This window comes from Muntiacus reevesi, chromosome 18 (assembly GCF_963930625.1).
Source record: "Muntiacus reevesi chromosome 18, mMunRee1.1, whole genome shotgun sequence".
NCBI classification, from domain to species: Eukaryota; Metazoa; Chordata; class Mammalia; order Artiodactyla; family Cervidae; genus Muntiacus; species Muntiacus reevesi.
This window is the reverse complement of record NC_089266.1, coordinates 46,964,511-46,979,917: the sequence shown is the minus strand read 5'-3', so window position 1 is coordinate 46,979,917 and position 15,407 is coordinate 46,964,511. Positions and strand designations below refer to the sequence as shown.

The 15,407-nt window shown below is 43.7% G+C and overlaps 2 protein-coding genes, 1 long non-coding RNA gene and 1 other non-coding gene across 6 annotated transcripts in view; 1 reads left to right on the top strand and 3 right to left on the bottom strand.

The window, feature by feature from the left end:
• The window catches only part of AP2B1 (adaptor related protein complex 2 subunit beta 1), a 110,299-nt gene extending 108,589 nt beyond the window's left edge, over positions 1-1,710 (bottom strand). For 2 of the 3 annotated variants that reach the window (XM_065908707.1, XM_065908709.1), the window contains exon 1: positions 1,575-1,710. The gene's annotated coding sequence lies outside the window, so the exon portion shown is untranslated. Of the gene's footprint in view, positions 1-1,458 lie in introns of all 3 variants that reach the window. The other variant, XM_065908708.1, reaches the window with a different exon arrangement.
• A 5,533-nt stretch (positions 1,711-7,243) lies between these two features.
• Positions 7,244-11,771, top strand: PEX12 (peroxisomal biogenesis factor 12). The gene is made up of 3 exons (XM_065910666.1): positions 7,244-7,983; positions 8,292-8,845; positions 9,877-11,771. Exons 1-3 carry the CDS (start codon positions 7,858-7,860, stop codon positions 10,274-10,276), a joined length of 1,080 nt encoding a protein of 359 aa, XP_065766738.1. The 5' UTR covers positions 7,244-7,857; the 3' UTR covers positions 10,277-11,771.
• A 373-nt stretch (positions 11,772-12,144) lies between these two features.
• Positions 12,145-14,849, bottom strand: LOC136149596 (uncharacterized). The gene is made up of 2 exons (XR_010659684.1): positions 14,413-14,849; positions 12,145-12,419 (listed from the first exon to the last, which is right to left on the bottom strand). It is a non-coding gene; the product is annotated as an uncharacterized lncRNA (long non-coding RNA).
• On the bottom strand, positions 12,543-12,639 carry LOC136150430 (Z30 small nucleolar RNA). Its single transcript, XR_010659855.1, has one exon. It is a non-coding gene; the product is annotated as a Z30 small nucleolar RNA (small nucleolar RNA).
• Positions 14,850-15,407: the final 558 nt, after the last annotated feature.

Below are 15,407 nucleotides of genomic sequence, written 5' to 3'. Positions count from 1 at the left end.
CAAAGAGTCACACAAGACTGAGCAACTGAACTGACCGACTGAAAATACAGGTATGTTTACAGAAGGAAAAAAAAAAAGGAAGAACCGGGGTTTCCTGAGTCTCTTAAGTCACAGAATGTTGCTGTTTAGTGGTTAAGTCGCATCCTACTGTTTTGCCACTCCATGGACTGTAGGTCGCCAGGCTCCTCTGCCCATGGGATTTCCCAGGAAGGCATACTGGAGTGGACTACCATTTCCTTCTGCAGGGGATCTTCCCAAGCCAGGGATCAAACCCACACCTACTGCATTGGCAGATGGATTCCTTACCAATGAGCCACCAGGGAAGCCCTCACAGAATGTTAGCTTTATACTAATTTTACCACCCAACTTTCAGTGACGCTATCTGCAGAACACATTCTACCTTCTGCTTCTTTGGGAGTTTAAACGGTCAAATACCTGTAAACAGTTCTCACCTTCCCACCAGGCTTAGTCACCACTGGCAATGTGTTACATGCTTTCTTGTACAGCCTCATCTCCTTCATCTGCTGCTTTCTATTATTACTTTGTAAGTGTACCCTGAGGCTAAGTAACAGAATTTACCAGGAAGGTGATTAATAATTTAAATTGTTCCTCACAGAGACCACTTTCTTGGTCATTCTGTCTTTTCTAAACTTACCTCGCTTTTTTTTTACTTTCTCTTTTAAACCGCAATGATTGTTAACAGTGTTTGGCATTTTTAAAACCTTTAAAAGTCAAAAGTTTAATGAAGCAGCCACACTTTATTCACACCGCTTCAGAATGGAGTTAAAACAAAAAAAAAGTCTGCCCCCAAATAGAAGAGTGCTGTAAAAACTAACAGCATGGATAAATTCTTTGGATTCAAAAAAATATGGAATTAACAGGAAGTTCCAGTTTCTTTACCTCTGTCTTAATCTACAGCCTTTCTCAAACCAGACCGTTCCTTCTAAGACCCCGAAGAAAAAATTCCGGGCTAAGATTTACTCCCACGACCTTCCCCCTCTCTCATATCGGGTCAATTCTCTGGGTTTTCTACCCTTTCTCCGGTGTCAGGAATTCCTCTTCTTTCCCGAGATGGTTAAAATTCTACGGCTATGTTCCTCCATTACAAAGCGGAGAGGCGTCTCTTAACCTCAAATGACGGACGACGGCGAGGTTTGCCCATCTAGGAGCAAAGCTCTGGGGAACTCCTTTTCCCTTTCCTCAGCTGAGCATATCCTAGCCTCTCAGAGAACGACGCCAAACCGGGAAAAAGCGAGGTTCTCTCCCCGGCCTCCGGTCTCCGCCAGCCACACCCCTGGCCTCTGACCGTCCTAACCCCCCGACTTCGAACATATCTTTTCCCCAGTGTCCCCCAATTCCCAATTGCCACCCCGAGGATTCCCTCGCCCCGCCCCAACGGTGGAGTCCTTTTCTCCAACCCTCTTCCTCACAACGGTCACACCCGACGGCTCACTCCACCTTCAACGGTCACGGTCCTCGGATTTCCTCTCCTCCGTCTGTCTCCAACCAAGCCTGGGGATCCCCCATCCCCATCAAAAAGGGACACACCCCAAAGTTAGCCGCCTACAACTCACCGTAGGCAAGGGCGGGGGTGGCAGCAGCGGCCAGAGAGCACGGCCCGAGCGATGTTGTAATGGTTTCCTGCACGTCACGACTCCTTCTCCAGGTCTAAGCCACTGCGCAAAACCCACTTTGCCAGGGACAAAGATGGTGGACAGGAAACTCTTACGTCAGAAAGCCTCGCCATGTGACGTCATCCAGACGCGCGAGAGAACGAGAAAGGAGGGACTCTGTCGCCTTGGAGACGGAAAAATTTTGCTCGGTGGGGAAGAGATCGGAGATCTGGGCTTCCGAGGAAGTTCATCCGAAAGAGTCTAGTAAACAAGCTGACATTCTCTGGATTTGTTTCCTCATACAAGACCTCTCTAAAAACTTACACAGAGTCAGTGAAATGCCTGTTGTTTTATTTAAAAACAAACAACAAAACCCAGCTAATTGCTTGGGCAGTTAAAATACACGGACAGTGGTGATCCAGCCCAGGATTATACAAGGGCAGTGGGACTGGAGGAGACTGGTGCAAGGAAAAGAGGTTGACACGGCCTCAAATCTATGTGTGAATCCATCTGAGTCCGAATCCCGGTTCTGAAGGTGACTAGGAAAGTTACTTGTCTCTTCGACTTTAGTCTTCTTACTTGTGAAGTAAAGACGATGATAATAAATCTTCCCAGTTTATGAAGCTTAAACTGGATTAGGTAGGTAAGAAGCCTAGCATGTAATAGGTATGCTTTGTTAATTGTTTTAGTTGCTAAGTCACAGACAACTCTTGTGACCTCATGGACTGTAGCCCACCAGGCTCCTTCATCCATGTGATTTCCTAGGCAAAAATACTAGGGTGGGTTGCCATTTCTTTCTCCAAGGGATCATTCCCCACCCAGTGGTTGAACCCGTGTCTACTACATTGGCAGGTAAGTTCCTTACCGATCAACCACCAAGGAAGCCTTGTAGTTTGCTTACACAAAAGAAGTCCCTTTCAGAAACCAAAACCTAGAAATCTCTGTATCTTCCCCTCAAAACTAAAACTGCTCTAAGTAAAAAAAAATAATAAAGTCATTAATCAAGAAAGAAGAATGTGAAGAGAGCCTAAGGCAGAAGCTGGGAAACCAAAATGCAAAGGGGACTGAGAAGCAGTCAGAGAGGTAGAAGGAAAAGAAGGCAGTCCTAATGATTTAGGATGTTTTTAGAGGTCTATGAAAGTACAGGAACTGAATATCAATACTGTACTATACCTCTGAGGCCTAGCCCCGCCTCCCCCGGATTTGAATGACTAAATGTATGAGTGAGTGGTCAACAATAACAGTTGCTATAGAGAAAAGAAGGGGCCAAAAAGTGTCCAAGAACTTAGCAACACAAAGGTCTTTATGTCATTGCCGAGACCATCCGTAGAGACATTGAAGGCAAGAGTCATGCTGCAGAAGTTGGAAGATAAATGATAGGAAAGGAATGAAAACAGGTAACTCCATAAAAAGTATGACTAAAAAGAAAAGAGATATAAGATGGTGTTTGAGGGAGAGAGTAGCAAGGATTTATGTTCTATACTCATACCTTTTCTTTACACTATCCCTTTAGCAATATCATGGGTTCAACTATTTTCCCTACTCATATGACTCCTAAAACCTATCTCTAGCCCTGACCTACTCCCCAAACTTCATCACCAAATTGCTAACAGCACTTTTAAGTAATTCTATATATATGCCAAGTCATAAGAGTAGGGGGTAGGGTGGGGAGTTAAAAAAAAAAAAAAAAACCTGGTTTCAGGTACAATTCACAGAAAGCAGAGTTGTATTTTGTAAAGAAGATGCCACCAGAAAAATCTTTGATTCCTACCTCTTCCCCGGTTCAAAACCTTCCAACAGTTTCTCATTTTCCTAATTTGTATAGAACCTGTCCTTCTCCAGTAGTCATGTGTGGATGTGACACTTGAACTATAAAGAAAGCTGAGCACCGAAGAATAGTTGCTTTTTTTTTTTTTTTTTTTTTTTTGAATAGTTGCTTTTGAATTGTGGTGTTGGAGAAGACTCTTGACAGTCCCTTGGACTGCAGGGAGATCCAACCAGTCCATCCTAAAGGAAATCAGTCCTGAACATGAAGGACTGATGCTGAAGCTGAAACTCCAATACTTTGGCCACCTGATGCAAAGAACTGACTCCTTGGAAAAGACCTTGATGCTGGGAAAGATTGAAGGAGGAGGAGAAGGGGACAGAGGATGAGATGGTTGGATGGCATCACCGACTCGATGGACATGAGTTTGAGCAAGCTCTGGGAGTTGGTGATGGACAGAGAAGCCTGGCGTGCTGCAGTCCATGGAGTCACAAATAGTCGGACATAACCGAGAGACTGAACAGAACTGTCCTTCTCCCAGTTTTCCCCATTTCTTTGTTCTTTAGTTTTCTCATCTATACAATGGAAGAAATAGTAATATCCAACCATAATATTATTATAAGGATGAAATGAATTAGGCTACCTAAGTCACTTAACTATGCCTGTGCATAGCATATATATGAGGAATATGAGGCAATATATGGCTGTGTTGTTGACTAGGACTTGTTCTGAGTAGTTCGTGCTGTGCTTGAGCTCAGTTGTTTTAGTCGTCTCTGACTCTTCTCAACCCCATGGACTGTACCCCCCAGACTCCTCTGTCCTTGGGCTTCTCCAGGCAAGAATACTGGAGTGGGTTGCCATGCCCTTCTCCAGGAGATCTTCCCGACTCAGGGATCAAACTGGGGTCTCTGGCATTGCAGGCAGATTCTTTACCCACTGAGCTACCTGGGAAGTCTTTGGAGTGTAAATATTTTCTAAGATTGCAATTATCTCAATGAATTACACTGACAGAAATTACTAGCCAGAAACCTGGGGGTCGTTCTTGATTTCTCTCTTTCCCTTAACTGCCACATTCATTCCATCTCCAAGTTGTCAATTCTAACTACATAACCATTACAGGGTCATCTTAAAAATATAAACCTGGTCATGACTCTTCAAAAGCTTCCCATTACACTTTGACTAAAATCCAGTCTCCTTCTCATGACTTGTGAGTGGTTTGGTTCCTGTCTGCCTCTCTAACATCATTTTTTTTTTTTTCGTCACTCAGTTCCTCTTCATTTCACTTCTTGCTACGTTTTGCAGCTTTCAAATACTCCAAGCTGTTTCCCATCCTAGGGTCTTCATAACCACCACTCCTCCTACCTATTATTCGTCTTCCCTAACCCTATACGCCCACTCCAGTGTTCTTGCCTGGAGAATCCCAGGGATGGTGGAGCCTGGTGGGCTGCCGTCTATGGGGTCACACAGAGTCGGACACTAAAGCTACTTAGCAGCAGCAACTCTGTACAGGGTTGAGTTATGACTGGCTTATAATTTAGGTCTTAACTGTAATCTCATAAAAGCACTCCCTGATTACCTAATCTAAAAGGTTCTTCTCTCCCAGCCCCCACTGCCATCCCCTTCCTAGCCCTCTTATTCCATTTTGTAGTAAGTGAAGTCACTCAATCTGACTGTTTGCGATCCCATGGCCATAGCCCGCCAGGCTCCTCTGTCCATGGAATTTTCCAGGCAAGAATACTGGAGTGGGTTGTCGTTTCCTTCTCCAGGGGCTTCCTGACCCAGGGATCAAAACCGGGTCTCCCGCACTGCGGGCAGATGCACCATGACTATGACTTTTCCCAAATGTACTCAACCTTCTGAGGTCCACCTAATTTCTCAGCGGACTTCTGGTCCTGACATGAGATACAAGGAGATACCAGGTTACATCACTCTAGTAGAAAGCAACTGGCAGAGAGAAGCTGAGATAAAACGTGAGGTTAGAAACAATCTTCCCTTTGGTTACAAAGGCCAATACAGGGCTTCGGTTGGAGCTAGTTTGAACAGCCTCATTTCTCCCAGCTGTTATCACCATATGAATCTCACCATATTAACCTATCCGATGGCTCTTAATACTTTTTAACATAAGCACAATCAATTTTTGTGTGTCCTGTCTCATTATACTGTAAACCTGAGTGGGGTTTGTGATGAGCTGTTTATTATTTATTGGCTGTATTAACTGACATTGTTATTTCTGACTGCCTTTTTTTTTTTCTCATGTAGTAATGTCAGTTTACTTTTGAAATATTCTCAAAGAACTATTAATTGACTAAGAGTGAAACAGGGTGTGGAGAGATAATCTTAACCTAAGGTCAATCAATAGGAATCTGAATCATGAGTACAATGACAGAAATGTGTTGAAGCTCATTTATTGCAACATCAATGCCTGGGTGAGACTTTGCTAATTCTTACTAGAAACATCCAGTATAACTGTTTAATTCCTGTTTTGTTAGCTACTCTACATTCTAATTTTTTTTTTTTTTTAGTTTAAATTAGCCTGTTTTGTTTCTTGTAACCAAAGACCCCTAACTGATACAAATGTTTAACTCAGCTTTGTCCTTTTGCTGTTCACTTAAGAAAAGCCTGCCTGTAATAGCTACCACTGATCAAGCACCTAAAACCAGGTACTCTATATAGATACATTATCTCTGTTTCTTAAAATTCTGTAAGGTAAAATCTTTCATCAATGTAACTTTCTCCAACAGGTATCCTAGCAGAGTGTGAAACTTTTTTTTTCTTGGCCCCATGGCATGGGAGCTCTTCCCCCAACCAGGGATGGAAACCGTGCCCCGTGCATGAGTGCTAACCAGTGGACCAGCAGGGAATTCCCTAAAACACTTTTTGGAACTATAAAGTTAACTTGCAATATTTTACTTTTCCTGTTGAAACAACTAAAAGAAAACCTTGTTTTCGAGCGTTCTCATTATGTTAACCAATTAACTACCTTTGTACCATAAGATCCTCTAGGGCAAATAATAATACCTTCTATTTCTAGCTATTTCTATTTCCAGCTTTCCCCCAGGGACTGGGGGAAGGTTTTGAAGAAGGAGATGAACTTGAACTATCAATATTATCCAAATTCAGTAAACCTGCAGCAGGAACTCAAAGCAATTGCAAACGATGTAAAATCACTTTGCAAATCGTCACGTTAATTACATTAATTTTGGTATGCGATTAATGGAAAGCACCTTCTCTTAGGTTAGAATTCGTCAGCATCCTTTCGTCTTAGCACCGTATTTACATGGCCAATGTAACACATCCTACGGTGTTCGAGGACACGAACCATTTTCATTTAATGGGGCAAGTACCTAGAGTTATGACTGAACGGTAGACAATTAAGACCTAACCTAGAAGACAATTAAGATACAGGGCCGAAGGAAAAAGAATCGTCCCAAATTATAAGCAACGGCAGGAAACTTTTAATAATTGGTGGCCATAAAGCTAAGGCTTCTATCTCTGCCTATGTCGCTTTAAATCCTTCCCGAAGGCGGCAGATAATAGTGAACCACGACCCCCGCCGCAAGCAAAGCGAGGCTTCCCTCTCCACATTCCCTTGGGTCCCTCGCCCCTATCTGTATCGCCCCAGGAAACAAACGCCTCAGCTGCGGGCCGAGCTCAGGCTCCAGACGTCGATGCAGTGCCCCCAACACCTTGCCAAAAAGACTCCGCAGAGAGAGATCAAAGATGTGGCTTTCTAACAAGACAGCGACGCAAACCCTACCGCCTCTAGCACCTCCTTTATTTTCAGCGGGGGCGGAAGCGGAAGTCCCGATGAGGTCATAGAGTTCTCTAGTTCCGGTCTCCAGGGCCGCATTCCGGGCTAGAACGCCTCTCCTCCGCCGGCCTTCTTCAAGCTCCAGCAGCTTCTATTTCCGGCTGCGGATTCTGTCGTAAAGCGGAGACCTCCTTTCAACCGCGGTGTCGCGGATCCCTCCCGCCTCGCCTAGGGTCAGCGCGCAAGGACGGTCACGGGTTGGGGGGACTGCTCAGCCCACAGCTGAGCCAGGCCGCGGGGGGCTGGCCGTACTGGTGCACGCCCGATCCCTGCGCCTCCTGGCTTTTGAACCCTCCTGAGTGAGAGTCCCTGACTGGCAGCCTCCGGGACTGCCGCTCGACAGGCCAGCGCCGAGCTGTCTCTCCCATAGTCAACGTTTTGTCCCGTGAAGCGCAGCGTTAGTCAAGTCACCCCTCCTACACAATATTTAACCACGTGTGTGTTCACTTCGTTCTTCACCTCCCTTCACTCGAACACCCGCCCACCGCCCCCTAGCTTGCCTCCGGAAGAGGTCTTTTTTTTTTTTGCCCAGTTCCAGTAAAATTGAGGGGCTATCTTTTGAGATAGAAGTTATCGTTGAGACTGAGCACCCATCTGGCGCCCCCCCAAAAGTTCATGCTTACTAAAGAGCTTGTGGACAAAGAAAAACCCAGCGCACACACGAAACTATGGCTGAGCACGGGGCTCACATCACGACTGCCTCTGTTGTGGATGACCAGCCATCCATCTTTGAGGTGGTAGCACAGGACAGTTTAATGTCAGCAGTGAGACCTGCTCTTCAGCATGTGGTCAAGGTAAGGATTTAATTCTCTGGAAAGTTTTAGAGACGTCTGGGGTAAAAACAAACAAACAAACAATAATTTGAATTTGTTGGCCTCGGTTTTGAAATGATCAATTAGCATATAATTCATATCCTATGACTTAACAGTTATGGAGTCTCTCTTCTGTGTAGAGTGTTCTATGCACTACATACCCAGCCCTTCAGGGAGGTTAAGATGTAGAAAGAAAAGTGTAGAATTTAGAGGGGAAAAAAGGAAATATAAATAACAAGGCATAATAGCTGTTGTAATGGAATGAATTTCATTTATTTATTTTGCTGTAGGTTCTTGCAGAATCAAATCCTGCCAACTTTGGCTTCTTTTGGAGGTGGTTTGATGAAATCTTTACCCTGCTAGATCTTCTGCTCCAGCAGCATTATCTGTCAAAAACCAGCGCCTCCTTTTCTGAAAACTTTTATGGCTTAAAGAGGATTGTAATGGGAGACCAACACAGGCTTCAGAGATTGGCCAGTGCTGGTCTCCCAAAGAAGCAGCTTATGAAATCAATCATGTTCCTGGTTCTTCTTCCCTATCTGAAAGTGAAACTGGAGAAGCTGGTTTCTAGCCTGAGAGAAGAAGACGAATATTCCATCCATCCCCCTTCTTCCCGCTGGAAACGATTTTACAGAGCCTTCCTGGCAGCCTACCCATTTGTTAACATGGCCTGGGAAGGCTGGTTTCTGGTACAGCAGCTTCGATACATCCTAGGAAAGGTTCAACATCACTCACCACTGCTGAGGCTGGCTGGAGTTCGGCTAGGTCGGCTTACAGTTCAGGATATACAAGCTCTGGAGCACAAATCAGCTAAGGCCAGCATGATGCAGCTACCAGCTGGGAGGTAAGACCTTAACATTTCCCCAAAGTCTTTGATTAATAAATCCTAAAATCTGATCCCAATTTTATAATTCACCTCCTTCAGTCCACTCTGAGGTTATTCCATAAAATCATTGAAAAATTCATGTGTCCATAAAACAAGGACTGCTATCCTGGTAATTTTCCTCCTCATACTGCCTACATTTTGGGGCACCCTTGCTATGTACCAGGCCCTGTGCTGGTACACAGATGTTTATGTATATCACCTGAATCCTTATCACAACTCAATGAAATAATGCAGAAGCACCATTTAACAGTTGAAGAAACTAAGTTCTAATAGTTAAGTATCTTATCAAGGCCACACAGCTAGAAGGTGGCAGAGCTGAGATTCCAGCCAGATCAATACAATTCTAAAGACTGCTCTTACCATGGTGCTCTCCCACTTCCATTTGGTGCTAGTGGTAAAGAATCTGCCTGCCAGTGCAGGAGATACCAGAGACTAGGGTTCAATCCCTAGGTCGGGAAGATCCTCTGGAGTAGGAAACAGCAACCCACTCCAGTATTCTTGCCTGGAAAATCCCATGGACAGAGGAGACAGGCGGGCTACAGTCCATGGGATCGCCAAGAGTTGGACACGACTGAACATGCACACATCCCACTTCTAGTTAGTGTTTGTGTTCTCCTACAAGTTCAAATATATTCCTCAATACTGCTGAGTTGTTTTTTTTCCCTGGATATTACTACCCTTCACCCCCTGCCCGGAAAGGTCTGTATAATCAATATACAAGTTGATTATACAGTCTATGTAATCTCACTAATTTCTTTCTCAAAACACAAGCTCTAGTCGTTAAAAACAAATCTTAGCTCCTATACTCCTAAAATACTATAAGTCAGAAAGAGGGAATGGTATAGAAGGGACCATTAAGGACACAATTTTCATCCCCCAGCTGAATCAATGATTCCAATGAAAAATGCAAGAACTACGTTTCTATTAGTCATTCTGTGATTATAACTAAACAGTTTCTCCTTTGCTTCCTTATTCTATTCTCCGAACAGCATTGGTGAGAAGATAAAGTCAGCTCTGAAGAAAGCCGTGGGGGGTGTTGCCTTATCCCTCTCTACTGGCCTTTCGGTGGGTGTATTCTTCCTGCAGTTCCTTGAGTGGTGGTATTCATCGGAAAACCAAGAAACCATCAAGACCCTGACTGCTCTGCCTACCCCACCACCACCTGTACACCTAGACTACAATTCTGATTCTCCCCTGTTACCCAAAATGAAGACTGTGTGCCCACTCTGTCGTAAAAACCGGGTGAATGACACGGTTCTCGCCACCTCTGGCTACGTGTTTTGTTATCGCTGTGTGTTTAATTACGTGAGGAGTCACCAGGCTTGTCCGATCACAGGTTATCCAACAGAGGTACAGCATCTGATCAAACTGTACTCCCCTGAGAATTGAGAGGGATTAGCACCTTATCTCACAACAAAATGATTGCACTGTAAGGCCACAGGGCTTGATACTTCTCATTCCCAATTAGAAGAAGGCAATGGCACCCCACTCCAGTACTCTTGCCTGGAAAACCCATGGACAGAGGAGCCTGGCAGGCTGCAGTCCATGGGGTTGCTAACAGTCGGACACAACTGAGCGACTTCACTTTCATGCAGTGAAGGAATTGGCAACCCACTCCAGTGTTCTCGCCTGGAGAATCCCAGGGATGGGGTCGCACAGTTGGACACGACTGAAGCGACTTAGCAGCAGCAGCATTCTCAATTAATAATTGTGTGAACTTCAGACAACCACATAGAATATAAAAGGATTTACTCGTTGATCTTAACCTTTTAGCTTGCTCCCTAGACACCCCTACTTAGAGTTGACCAAGCTGGTTAGAGTGAGAGAATCAGGACTGGCAAAGGATGTGAGGGTCAGCAAAGGGGAAGGGATAAAAGAGAATACTTGACACAGAAGATCTTCTCTCCCCTTCATTAAAGGACAAGAGGTATAGAAGCTCTCAGGGAAAACCCACGTTAGACCTCATTATATGGGTGGTGAATCGGAAACAGGCCTTTTTGGAAAAGAAAGCAGTAACCAACCTCTGTCATGCTTATGTGCTCAGTGGCTCAGTCATGTCCGAGTCTTTGAAATCCCATAGACTGTAGCCCAAAAGGCTCCTGTCCATGGGACTATCCTGGCAAAAATATTGGAATGGGTTGCCATTTCCTCCTCTAGGATAGGTTCCCAACCTAGGGATCAAACCTGTATCTCTTGTAGCTCCTGCATTGGCAGGCAGATTCTTTACCACTGAGCCACCTGGGAAACCTGCCTCTGAGGAATAGGTTTTATTGGCTTGCAAACAGAATGAAATATGGACTTGCTCTTTATAGACATACTTAGAAACACTTTAGGAAAACAACAGCTCCTTCAGTCCGCTGTGATCCACTTGTTAAATAACACCTGCTATAGTTTATCAACTTTTAAAGTTCCCTTTGTGAACCACACATGTCTTCCTTGGGAAACCGGTTAAAGGAAAATAAGAGGTTGAATGTATATACAGAATAGTCTGAAGATTTCAATGTGAAAGCAAAGTTATTAATGAAGAGATGGAGTAAAATACTGACCTAACTGTGATGGTGTACATAAAGCACCTTTCAATAAGCTCTCTCTGCTTGTTGTTAAGAGTTTGCTAAACTGGCATGAATCATTCTGGTTATTACTAAAGTTTCTATGAAACTCTTAAATAAATTTTAAGAATAAATGTTTTTGGCAAAGAGCTGTTCCATGTCATGATTATGTGGAAACTGAAAGATTAGATGAGGTATTTATTTATTTTTGGCCACACCTCAAGGCTTGTGGGATCTTAGTTCCCTGACCAGGGACTGAACCCAGGCCTTCGGCAGTGAAAGCCTAACCACTGGAGTCCTAAGCACTGGACCACCAGGGAATTTCCTAGTGTAGGTACTTAGAGTAAATTTTCATTTAGACCACTTTGGACTTTTTAAGGCATTTTATATTAACATTTTGCTTTTTTTGCTAATTGAATACTTGGAGAGAAATCCTCTACTCCAACAGCAAGAAATTAGTCTTGCATGAAATACCTTATTCTACAGAAACACTTAAGTTACCCGTGTAGAAAAATGCAAGCCACTGGATTGGCAGGTTGGTGAAAATATACGTTGTTTTTTTAAATCATTACTAGAAGAAGACGAATGAAAATGATTTTTAAGTGCCTCTGCTAAGACAGGTGTTTTCTAATACAATTCATTTTAGCAATTCAAAGCACATTTTCTGACACCACGAAGGTAATAGAAATATTGAAATAGAATATCCTATAGATTTTAAAATATTTAAATTTTTTAATTTGTTTCAAAGTTAAACCCAAGACATACTGACTTAATAGGAAATCCAATGAGCAACATTTTTCTAGGCTGAACACCTGTTTTCCCTTAGTCTGTCCCAAGAGAGCATGTACATGTTAATCTATTTTACAATCTGCTAAACAAGCATTTTAACACACTAATAAGTCAATAAGGGAACTGAACCAGATTCATGGATGAAATAATGCAGTCTTCCATGAAGATATCAAAGCCGTATTTTTCACCTCAACCTACAAAGAAAACATGAAAGAATCAGTAATACAAAGGCATATTAAAGAAACATTCTAACACATAATAAAGTCAGTATTCAAATAGGCTAGAACATACCAGTGTAGAAAAACCACAATCAGAATCAGCTCAGAGAGAAGATTAAGGGGTCATACCCTGGTCAAAGCCAACACTGAAGCAATGGCAATACCAGGTCAGACTATGCTTCACTCATCATCGCATCATTGCTTTTCACCTCCTTGTATTTCATAAGAGCAGCCCCAAACCCTATTTTCACATCAGAGAAAACTTAGGTTTACTCATGAAAAAAAAAAAAAAAAAAAAAGGCTTCTTTTCAGATAAATTTCAAGCATGGGCTTTCAATACTGCATCTTGCACTATGCACCAGTATGTACAACTCTGCTGAACAAAATGTAAACATGAACAAGTTTTGTTTTGGGGTATGTGGTTTTTTTGGCTGTTTGCTTTTAACATACAGAGTAGAGAAGCATTTACAGTTCAAAATAATTTCTGGTTTTAGTGAGTCCAAACACCATACATGATAAAATCTTAGGGATTGTCTGTGAAGGGATTTATAGTCTAGCTCTAAAGGAAAACCTTCATTAAAGATTTTCTACTAAAAAGCGTTTATAAACTCCAATTCATTTAACATATAATTTGATTTACAATTCTACTGCCAATAAAGATGAAAAGTATTAGCCATAAAAATTTTATACAATTCTTCTAAAGAGTCCAAAATCCAAGGATATGATTTGACAAAGGTCCATAGCAAATTAACAACAGAGTTGGAAGAGAAACAGGTCTGGTCACCAGATTTATATTTTTCCACTACCAACTAAATAAAGGTTTAATTTCATTTTTCTCCAGAGGATGGGCAAGATAAAGGAAACAATGCAGAGCCTGAGTAATTCACAACCTGGAAAATCAATTTCTGAATGAGAAAGTTGACTATATTTTATTTATTCTAAATGATACCTTCTGGTGATTTGCAAACAATGTCAACTCTCCAGCTTTTCAGCAGAGTACTGTCAATATGTAAGTAACAATTCTGGACACACAACACGCTTCAGTTGGCCACTTATAAAACTGACAATAGACTGATACTCCGTAGTTAAAACTGGACAGCTACATATGGCCTCCATTCAGCATATACATATGTTCTCCATTCAGCAACTAAACTCCACAAAGAGAGGGAAACTATTAAAAACAAAATGCCTTTTTAGAGGCTTGAGCCTTGATCCCACCAACCTCTGCAGAAGTACCTGTTACAAAAAAACAAAGGAGCTAACAGAACTTAATTTAAATAACTGTCTCAAAGCAGGAAACTTGTGAGCAGAGCTCCAAGTGTGCTCCAGTCACAGTGGGCACACTTTCCTAGTTCTCTTCTTCTGTAAACTTTTCCCTGTCTGGAGTGCCTTCCCTACCCCTTTCGATTTGGAGAAAGCCTAATTATAGTTCTAAAGACTTGTTCAAATGTCACCTCTGTTAAGTGAAAGCCGCTCAGTCGTGCCGACTCTTTGCGACCTCATGGCCTATACAGTCCATGGAATTCTCCAGGAGGGTGTAGTCCTTCCCTTCTTCAGTGGATCTTCCTGACCCAAGACTCGAACCGGGGTCTCCCGCATTGCGGGCGGATTCTTTACCAGTTGAGCTATCAGGGAAGCCCCATTCTCGGTTGAGTGGTCCCTAACTCCCTCAGTTACCCCCTCCTCTGACTCTCACAGCACTTTTTCCGACCATAGTAGGCGTCACACGCCAAATATTCACCCATTCCCATCTCCTTGTCTCACCCACCAGTCCCAACACACAGACAGAGGTCCTAAAGAACCAGGACTGGGTCCCACTGGCCTTTGCAACCATTACACTCAGCAGGGTACCTCGGACAATAGAAGGCAGCTCAATAAAACGAGTGTTTAGTCAACGAATAACCCTCCCTACTAAACCCTAAGCTCCTACATTATAAAAGCATCAGCACAATTTATAAAGCTGACTTACCTCCAACATTTCATGCTGGTTTAAGGACACTCCTCAAACATCTATAAGTCCTCCTTCCTCCAGCTTCTAACTCACGGCTTTCTGCATGGCGCCCTGCGCAGGACCACCAATGCTTACACGCAGTGGACTCTCAAAATGATAATGATAGTAAGAAAAAGAACAATATTACTAATACGTCCAAACCTCACCAACTTCAGGAAAGACAGGGGGAAGCCATTCTTGTGGGGGAAACACAAGTAAGGCCGGAGCCAGGGCGCAGACCAAAGCTGCAGGCAGGGGCTCTGCAGTCCGCTTTGCGAACCTCCCAAAACGCTTACGTCCTATATTCTCACGAGGCCTGCCCGGGCGTGCTGAGGCTGACGGCAGCCCACCCTGTGCTGTCTGGTGCGGGAGGAAGCCACTTGCTGCTTCCCAGACTTCTGCTCCTCGCGGCGGGGCCGGCGGCTGGGCGAGAGAAACAGCCAATCACGCGGTGGCCAGTGGATCACGTGGCGCCCAGCTTTGAGGCGGGGCTGGTGCGGAGAGCAGCCAATCGGAGCGCGAGGCGAACTTTGGAGACGGAGCCGGCTAGAGGGCGCAGGCGCGTTTGCAGTCTCTGCGGTCTCTGTGGCTTGGCGGGCTCTGAAGCCTGAGTTAAAAGTTAGTCGCTGAGTAGTTTCCGCTGGTCCTTCAATTCCTTAATCTCTGACGTTGGAGAGGCTGTTATCTGGAGCGTCTTGTTTCACTAGGGAAAGGCCTCTGAGGCAGGGTTGTAGAGTGTGTGTGCCCTGGACTTTTGGGAATGTCAGCTAAAAAAGATGTACAGTTTAAGAGTTATGAGTTAAGTTTTATTTGGGGCAAAATGAGGACTGCAGCCTGGGAGGCAGCATCTCGAATATCTCTGAGAGACTGCTCCAACATGGCAGTGGGGGGAAAACAATATATAAGATTTTGGTGAAGGGGGAGTTCAATACCATGAAGGACTCATTTTGCAAAAGGCTTTTTGTTAGTCATGA